This window comes from Myotis brandtii, unplaced genomic scaffold, assembly GCF_000412655.1.
Source record: "Myotis brandtii unplaced genomic scaffold, ASM41265v1 scaffold115, whole genome shotgun sequence".
Classification (NCBI taxonomy): Eukaryota; Metazoa; Chordata; class Mammalia; order Chiroptera; family Vespertilionidae; genus Myotis; species Myotis brandtii.
The window spans coordinates 17,981,281-17,991,011 of record NW_005353967.1 but is presented as its reverse complement, the minus strand read 5'-3'; the positions used below and the strand labels follow the sequence as shown (position 1 = coordinate 17,991,011).

The window sequence follows — 9,731 nt, the reverse complement described above, 5'->3', positions numbered from 1 at the left end:
AGAGAGAGGGGAAGGAGAGACACACACACACACACACCCCAGGCTGCTTATTCATCATAGCTGTGCTCAAATCCCACTGTCGGTAAATGAGACTACATGATGCTTGTAAACTGGCGTGGCCCCTTAGGTTTGGCCATTCCACTCATACAGCATCTGCTATTACACTCTGACCAGCAGCATTTCTGAGCCGCCCCTTCTGCCATCTGCCTTACAGTGTACCCAAGGTTGAAAAGAAATTGGTGTTGTGGAAGCTCAGGAGTATTTCCAGTTTAAAATTCTAATAACATGATTACACATTTGATCACCCAATTTCAAATATCACCTTAGCTATTTAAGCTCTCATACTAGTTTGGACAAAAAGCAAGGAAAGCTCTCAGTTGGGATGATGGATGCCTAAACGGAATCATGTGACAGGAAAAAATTCTTAAGAGATGACAACTTAAGCACTCAGACAGCTAAGTATGATTAAAAAACCACAAATATTTCCTTCTACTTATACACATACTTTTGTAGAAAAAGAAGCTTAATAACAAAGGCCATACGGATCACATATTTTAAGATGAATTATAAGTTATAATGAGATTTACAATTGGGTAGTTTTTTCTAATTTACAAGGTGTTAATGCATGACTTCATTTGCTCATCATAGCCCTTCCTCCCCCTGCCCCTCTTCTCTGATTGATGGCTGAGGACACTGAGGGTCAGGTGACTTACTCTGAGTCCGATGGCTAATAAGTGACAGATTGAGGCTGTAATCCCAGGTTTTCCTAGGATTCCTCAACCAGGCCCCCCCCTTTTTTTTTTCTGATTCTTTTACTATCACCATGCTTGGTAGCACTGACAAAATGGCAATCACCCAAACGGAGGCTCCCTATTCCATAGACACACAGAAGGGAGACAACAGAATGTTTCTTCCTGCTCCAATTACATGCCTTCATGTCCCTCACATCTGTCAGTCACTCCTTCTCTTTGGCCTGGAAAGATGCCCCAGCATCAGGTATGCAATAACTGCTCTGCTATCGCTCTTGATATTTATGCTAAGATTCTTGAGAGTACAAAGAATGTAAAACCTGGTGACCAAGAAAATGGTCCCTGGAAGATTGAAGATCTTTTAAGTTTGAATCTATGATCCACTGACTAGCCACACTCCCTAGAAAAGTTTTTTGTTGTTGTTTGTTCTGTGCCTAATTTCCTCATTTGTAAAATATAGTTAATAACCTCTACTTCTTGGAGTTGAGAGTATTACATGACATAAACGTCATTATATATTTTATTATATATGTATGCTATTATCTATCTATATCTATAGGACAGTCCCTATACAGGTTATTTGCTAGCATTATCATTTTCATCCTCATTTAATTAGTAAGAATTATGCAACTAGCATGGAATTAAATTTATAGGCATAAGGATGAACAATGCCTCAAATTCTGCTACTGTAGAGACCCCCAAGAATAAGAGTTTCTAATTACTGGAAAGCTAGTGATTTTGTAATTAATCTTAAGAGGGCATTTCTAAAAGTGAAAAACACAACTCATTGAACAAGGAAGCAAAATAATTTTTGATAAAGAAAAGTTAGGTATTTTCATGTTCCAACTATTTACATTCCATGATTATAAACTTCATAGTAATTTCTAAAGGCATTGTCAGATTTTAGTTAAATTTGGTTCTCTAATGAAGAGTCTCAAAAACTACATTGTATGTTTGAGTTAGGAATTTGGCTTATTAGCTTGGAAAAAATCATCCCCATAAATCAGCATTTCAAAGTGTATATTAATAGAACTTCACTGATCTGATATGAATTTAAAGCATGTCAGTGACTAGCTACTTGCTTTTGAGAATTTTTAGACTTTAATTTCCTCACCTCAAAGATAAAGACTCAGACTAGATGGTCTCCAAGCTCCCTGTCATGACACATTTTATAATTATCTATTAGTAGCAAGATATAAAAATATATATTTAAAGTATAATGTATTTAGAAGTAAGGCTTGCCTAACCTCTGGAGCTAACTCTATTGAATCTATGGGCAATACCCAAATTCCACTTTCAGGGACAGCTAATTGGCCAATCTTCAAGTCAATATTCTCATTGATCACTGGGCTATTTAGTGAAGTATGCCAACAACAGGATCTTGAAGCGTGCCCACAGAAAGGCTCTCTGGACCCCAGAGGTCTATGAAAGCAGTGAATTATCAAGTCTATTAAGACACTGGCCCAACAGCCTTTTCTGTATAAATGGAAAAGATTCTATAATTCACATGGAATTGCAAAGAACCCAAGTAGCCAAAAGAATCTTGAAATAAAACCACTGGCTGGCTCTATTTAGCATGGATATTACAGGGCAGACTATCTGTTTTCAGCACACAGAGGGGAGCTGGGAGGGAACCCCTCTAGGGCTGGGGCAAGCAGGACAAGGCCCAGGTTTCCCTGACTAAGACAGATGGGCCTGACTTTCTTAGTTTTGCTTTTAAAAACGTGAATTCCCCAAACTGGCAGAACCATGGGACTCACATTCAGAAATAAGCATAAGTACATATGATATTTAAATTATTTAATATTTTAGACTATCGAAATTGTGATTTACATTCATGAATGCAGGCATTTCACTGAGCGCATTTAGAAAATGATGTTCAAATAGCAGACAAAACCAATTATGAAAAAAAGTCTTTGCATTATTTCTAAGCTCAAAGCTTATGAGATCATAGGATACTTGACCTAATTTAATTTGCATGGCGGCAACACACAATCTGTATTTCCAGTTCCCTTTATCATTGGCACTTGCTCAGAGGAACCCAGCGAGTAGACTGCACCATTTCCCCCCTTTGCTCTGTTGCTCTGCCCTGTGTTCTGGCTGCACAACTTTAATCTGCCTGGGTCATCAGCAGTCTAAAGGAACTGCACTCAATGCACTGAGGCCAAGGTTATGTATGAGTCCTGCATCTTGTCCTCTGAAGATTCAGACTCTTCAGACAGGCAGGGACCTGTCCTGGCTTGCTCACTGCTGTATCCCAGCATCAAGCCCAGTGCTGTGGACACAGCATGAGTACTCAGATATTTGCTACATGAACGAATAGAGCCTTAAGTGATAGGAGGATAAAATAAGTAAGCATAATGGAAGCAGCACACATCACAACACAGCACATCGAATACGCTTTTATGGCCATGTTCTGAATATCTGGAAAAACATCAACTGGAAATGAGTGCTGGCTGAAGCATGTCAGGGGCAGAATAGAAACTCCTGTCACAAACGAAAGCAACCTCAGAACTCAGGGCACGCAGCTTGGAAGTCTGTGTGAAGTATTATTTAAAGACACATTTATTTCTTTTGTCTCCATTCTCATGTCCATTCTCCATCTCACCCCAATATGCAACTGTTCTAATGTGCAAACACATATCCTTTGGTTTATGTGAGTTCTTAAAAACTGTATTGTTTGGTGAGCAAGTATTCCTGGTTTACGATGTTTGAATTTATGCTGCCATCAGGGATCTCATTCTTTCTTACTCTGTGGTAAAGAACTGGTATGGAATATCCAGGAGGCCTTGAGGGAAAGAATACCCTATTATTTAAAAATTGAATGCTTCATTTGAAATCTTTGGGAGTGGGAAGTAAGGTAAAAAGTTAAAGCTGGTAAGTGTATCCAGGCTTAGTTTAATAGAAAAGAAGGCTAATAAATCAGATGATGGCATTATGTCATATCATTTGTGTGCCTTTTACATAACTATTTTATACCACAAATCAAATTTGGTTCACGGTATTTCCTCACTAATCTTCTGACCACCCTGAAACAGATATTTCCCCTGGGTTAGCTAAAGACTTTTACAGGCTGAGTTAATAACTTCATTTCTTAAAGGAAAATAATCACATTACAATAAGAAAAAAAAAAGACAGGCTTTATACACTATTATAATATTTAGTTCCCTCTTAAATTATAAAGAGTCTATTGTCATTTGTTTGGTTAATTGTTTGATGGGTAACCATGATGCATTTCAATATGTAGACATTTTGAAATGAATTATTTGGGGATTTAGCCTTGTTTGAATTTGCATGGTTTAAGATGCATAATTGGGAACATGTGCCCTTTAAGCCCCAAACTTACTTTATCATGAGGCTTTGGCCATCTATACCTTCACCATCCCCTAAGTTGTACTTGCTTGTCAAGGAAAGGGAAATCTCAGTCTTTGAGAGCTGATTTAGTGTATTCGCCTTGTTAGGGTCATTGGGATCAATGGCTCCTTCCCCTGTAGAAAAAAAAATTGTTATTCTCCCAATTCACTCATTGTGATGGTGCATCAACAATGTAAGATAAAGGTTCCATGGGAAAGATAGGCTCAGTAGTTAGACAGGAGATCATAGTCTTCATAAAAAAACCCCACATCCCAATACACTGAAAGTGGCTTTTAAAAGTCTTTGATTTTGCCTGGCTGACATGGCTCACTGGTTGAGTGTTGACTATGAACCAAGAGGTCCCAATTCGATTCCTGGTTGGGGCACATGCCTGGGTTGAGGGCTCGATCCCCCAGTGTGGGGTGTGCAGGAGGCAGGCAATCAATGATTCTCTCTCATCACTGATGTTTCTATCTTTCTCTACCTCTCTCCCCCTCTCTGAAATCAATAAAAATATATTTTAAAAAAGTCTTTGATTTTGCCCTATCCAGGTGGCTCAGTTGGTTGGAGCATCAGTCCATGCACCAAAAGGTTGCCGGTTCGTCCAGGTCAGGGCACATTCCTAGGTTGCAGGTTTGATCCCCGGCTGGGGCGCGTACAGGAGGCAACCAATTACCAATTGATGTTTCTCACGTGGATGTCTATCTCTCTCCTTCTCTCTCCCTTCCTCTCTCTAAATATATTCTTGGGTGAGGATTAAAAAAAACACTTAGATTTTAAGTTAAAACAACATGGGACACAGATATTCAAAATATGAAAAATTACTATAAGGGAGAATTGTTAACAAAATCCTTAGAGATTTTGAGAACACAGCAAGAAATTTCTAATAAACTTGACGCTTTTCTTTCTTTATGAAATAGGTTGACAGATATTATTTATGATGTTTTTAGAACTTACCTTCAAGAATATCAAAGTGTTTTATACTATAGGACACTACAAGTTATAGAACCTTTAATGTAGGAAGTAGCTAGTGTACTTATTATTCTTTAAATAAGCTTAGGTGATAAATTCCAAAAAACTTTTGATCTAGGATCGGAAAGACAATGAGCCAACCAACCAACCAACCAAACTACTACAGACAAGCCAGAGAGTAAGTAGAAGGGATATGCTCTTACCAAGAAAAGATTCCACAGTAGGTACTTCTCCCAGCAATTCCAACAGTTCATTCAGTAAGTCATTTTTTTCAGGTGCTATCGCATCCTGGTGTTCCAATAGGAGCTGTATAGAGAAAGCAACACACACAAGTAAATTCTTAGCTGATACCATATTGATACAGTTTCCAGTTTTTCATGGTAATTTTATTGATATTGTTTGAATCTTAATTACAAGTCTGACATCTATTAAAATTAGAGACCACAGAGGTACAGTTTTTATTTTATCTTAGAGGGAAGTGTCCTCTTCTTGTTAAAAAATTGTAGCTTTGTGAAAGGTGCTCATAAACCCCCTTTCAGAAGGTCTGGTGAGTGGCAGCCTTCTTCCACCTGATCCCGGTGCTCCACTCCTTTATGGAAAAAGTCAAAGTTGGGGGAAACATTCTAAAATGAGTCAAGGTGGTTAACACTGGTAGCCAACTGGAAGGGCATTTCCGCATGTTTTCAGAGAAGAATTATGCAGTAATCAAACACTACAGCTACTTTGAAAAAATCACCACTACTGTCCGGCTGGTGTGGCTCAGTGGTTGAGCTAGATCCATGAACCAGGAGGTCACAGTTTGATTCCGGTCAGGACACATGCCCAGGTGGCCGGCTTAACCCCCAGTAGGGGGCAGCTGCTTGATGATTCTCTCTCATCATTACTGTTTCTATCTCTCTCCCCCTTTCTGAAATCAATAAAAACATGGAAAAAAATAACCACTATTAGCTATTTTAATCTGAATGGCCCTGAAGATCCTTCACGGGTAGGGATGGCAGAAATACCCATATGGTTCTTTGGCCTGAGACCTAGACATACCAGCTGGTTCTCCCTTTTACCATCCCCCTCCAAAAAGATCAAAGGTGAGTAACACTGCTGGGGTGTTTTGCCAAGTCTTAGAAGAAACATTCTTAACTTGGAGGAGCAGCAGCATTGGAGGGGAAAACTGAAGAACAGCACAGCTGTTTTTGTTTGTATTTAGAATTAAATTAAAACAATGTTTCCAAAGTATGGGACTTGTACCCCACACCTGGTGATAGAAAATAATTTTAGTTGTTTTGCATAACTATCTTACAAAACTGGATCAGAATGATAAAATTCATCTTTTCCATTTTCAACCTGTTTTTAAAAGCTTTATTTAGATATCATTAGCATATCATCAAATCTACTCATTTAAAATGTATGATGTGATGATTGTTAGTATATTCAAAGAATTGTGCAAGCATCACCACTATCTAATTTCAGAACATTTTCATCACTCAAAAAGAAACTACCCATTAGCAGTCACTGTCCATTACCCCACCCTCGTAGCCTCTGGAAACCATTAATTGACTATCTATCTCTCTAGATTTGGCTGTTCTGGCTGCTTCATGTGAATGAAATCATACAATCTGTGGCCTTTTGTACTGGCTTCTTTCACTGAGCATGATGACTTCAAGGTTCATCCATGTTGTAGCATAGGTCAGTACTTCATTCCTCTTTATGGCTGAATAATCAGTGTTCCATTATATAGAGATATCACACATCATTCATCTGTTGATTGTCATTTGTTTCCACTTTTTGTCTATTATGAATAACGATACTGTGAACATCCATGTATAAGTTTTTGTGTGAACATGTTTTCATTTTTCTTGAGTTCATACCTACGAGTGCAATTGCTGCATCATACAGTAACTCCATGTTTAATATTTGGGAATTGCCAAACTGATTCCCAAAGTGGCCGTACCATTTTACACTTCTACCAGCAGTATATGAGAGTTTCAATTATTCCACATCCTTCCACATCCTTATTATTACTTGATTTTACTCTAGCCATCCCAGTGGGTGTGAAGTTGATATCTCACTGTGGTTTTGATTCACATTATCTGATGTGAATTTGAGCATCTTTTCATGGGCTTATTGACCATGACTATGGGCAAACCTCAGAGACTGTAGTTCAGTTCCAGACCACCGCAATAAAGAGTATTACAATAAAGTGAGTTGCAGTCTTTTCACTGGTGGAGGGTCTTGCCTTCAATTTGTAAAAAATGTGCAATAATGCAAGGTATGCCTATGTATCTTCCTTGGAAAAATCTCTATTCAGATCATTTGCCCATTAAATTTTTTTTAAAAAAATATGTTTTTATTGATCTTTAGAGAGATAGGAAGGGAGAGGGAGAAGGGAGAGATAGAAACATCTATTGATTGGCTGCCTCCTGCAGGCCCTCTACTAGGGATTGAGCCCACAACCTGGGCATATGCCCTGACTGGGGATCGAATTGTGACCTCCTGGTTCATAGGTCAATGCTCAACCACTGAGCCATACTGGCCGGGCTCTGATCCATTTTGAGTTCATTTTTGAGTAGATTTGAAGGGAGGGGTCCGACTTCATTCTTGGCATATAATTTCCAGTTGCCCCAGCACCATATGTTGAAGAGTATTATTTTCCCATTGAACTGTTTTAGTCCCTTGTTGAAAACAGAATGGACCGTAAATTTGAAGGTTTATTTCTAGACTCAGTTCCATCCCATTGACTGGTATGTCTATCCTTATGCCAGTTCCACACTGCCTTGCTTACTTCCTTTTCCATTCTCTTTTAGTCTGTAGGATCAGTGGGGGAGACAGTGTCTGTTTAATGCCGAGCTTTCCTTAACATTTCGTGACACTTGCTAAGTGGATTTTTAAGAAAGGGAGAGGAGGTCTCAAGGTGCACAGCTTCAAGGAAGCAACTATATCCAACTCCTCAGTTTTCATTGCATTTATTTACTTTTAAAGTTTCTGTTTATTGTAAGGCATGATAGTTTTCCCGCTATAGTTAGAGGTATTTTGTCTTAAAGCAAAGATATATGTTTTATGTTAAAAAAAAAGGTGAGGTGATTTAAAGAAAGACATTATATAAATAATAGAGGCAATATAAAGACATAGTGAAATGTGGAAGGACCACATATAGGATATGTTTTGGGGGAAGACAAGTTAGAGACAGGAACACAATAAGCAATTTGGAAAAATCTGTGTTCTTGTCTTCTGACGAGACAGGACAGGTGATCTGGCTACTGTCCCTGGAAGGGGGGCCAGCTGCTACCTTCTATTCTGATATTTACAGAACACAAGAATTGCCTAAAAATGTCTCATTAAGGAGCTTATTTTGAGGTTGTGTACATGTTCCTTAGAGAACAAGGGGCAGGCATGTGGCCACAGGCTTGGCGCGTCACGCTGCTGCGTGCTTGTGTCTGCATGTGGGCACCTCCTCACTTGAGACAGACAGTAAACAGGACAGACTTTCTCTGAAAGGACATTACTCCCACGTTATTATGTCTGCTTCCTGCCTAACACATGGAGGGACTCCAGTCACGCGCTGTGTTTCCCAGGATTGGATTCTGTTTTCAATTTTCGATCACAAAAGGAACAGACTAATTCTCCTTAAAAAGGAACAGCCCAAATGAATACAGTAACAGTGTCCTCTCTGCTGTCCTTGGGAAAGAATCCCTCCTCCTAAAAGAGGACTCCCAACACTTTCTGCAGGAGGGCGATGCCCTCAGAAAAGTGCGCCACCAGGTGGACATTTTCTTTGAGGTGGATGATCTACCGTAGAAATAGACACATGGGATGTTGCTCAATATGAATGAGTCTACCTGCTCATTAGAAAGTCACTTTTGCAAATGATACATTGCTGGACGTGGACATGTTTCCTTTGGGATTTTGGGTGTTTGTATATAGAGATAAGAAGCACAGCCTCTTCATTTAATCAACCAACTCACTCCTGCAGCTGGCCATTCAGACCTGCCTTTGTTTGGGGTCACTCACAGTTCTTATGGAGAGCTTGTTGAAATGTTGAGGAGGTTCCCTGCTCTATCTCTGAAAAAGAGAAATCAAAAGTAGATCCAATCTTTCGTCCAAACCTCAAGCTTTAGTTTCTTAGAAGAGCTTAATAATAAAGACTGAATTTTGAGCAGCCAATGTTGCCACTTGCTAGCATAGCTTGTTTGATGGGGGCAGGGGTAGGACCTCTAAGAAGTGTGTATTGTTATGTTTTCCTCCTAGTTGTGTGTAGCATCCCAAGTTGGGTGTATCCTCAACCATGGCTTCTTGACCTTTAGTGTGTATCTGGACCACCTGGGATCTTGTTAGAATGCAGGTTCTGACTTGGAAGGTCTGGGGCACATCTGGAACTCATCTCCACAACTTGGCTTGGAGTGGCAAGGTGCAAAACTAATCTCGAAAAGGTTACCTTTTAAGAACCTAGAATTTTCAGGAAATAAGTTCAAACTTGTCTTTAAAAAGGCAAAAGAAAACACGAAGCCACCCACCAAACTCTCTCAGTGCTTAACCTCTCTTTACTGCCCTGCCGCCAACAGGCACTTAATACACAGGCGATGGTGCTGCTGTTTGCAGAACCAGATGGAGACATGATGACACAGCACAGACTAAAACTGCCATTTCTAAGAAATGAGGGTTTCC

General features: G+C 39.5%; 1 protein-coding gene across 4 annotated transcripts in view; it reads right to left on the bottom strand.

The window, feature by feature from the left end:
* IQGAP2 (IQ motif containing GTPase activating protein 2) overlaps positions 1-9,731 on the bottom strand; it is a 283,664-nt gene that overhangs the window by 15,204 nt on the left and 258,729 nt on the right. For all 4 annotated transcript variants that reach the window (XM_005858052.2, XM_014549911.1, XM_005858054.2 and 1 more), the window contains 2 exons: positions 5,279-5,381; positions 4,096-4,237 (listed from right to left, as the gene is read on the bottom strand). In XM_005858052.2, coding sequence (XP_005858114.1) covers positions 4,096-4,237; positions 5,279-5,381 — 245 coding nt within the window. The remainder of the gene's footprint in view (positions 1-4,095; positions 4,238-5,278; positions 5,382-9,731) is intronic.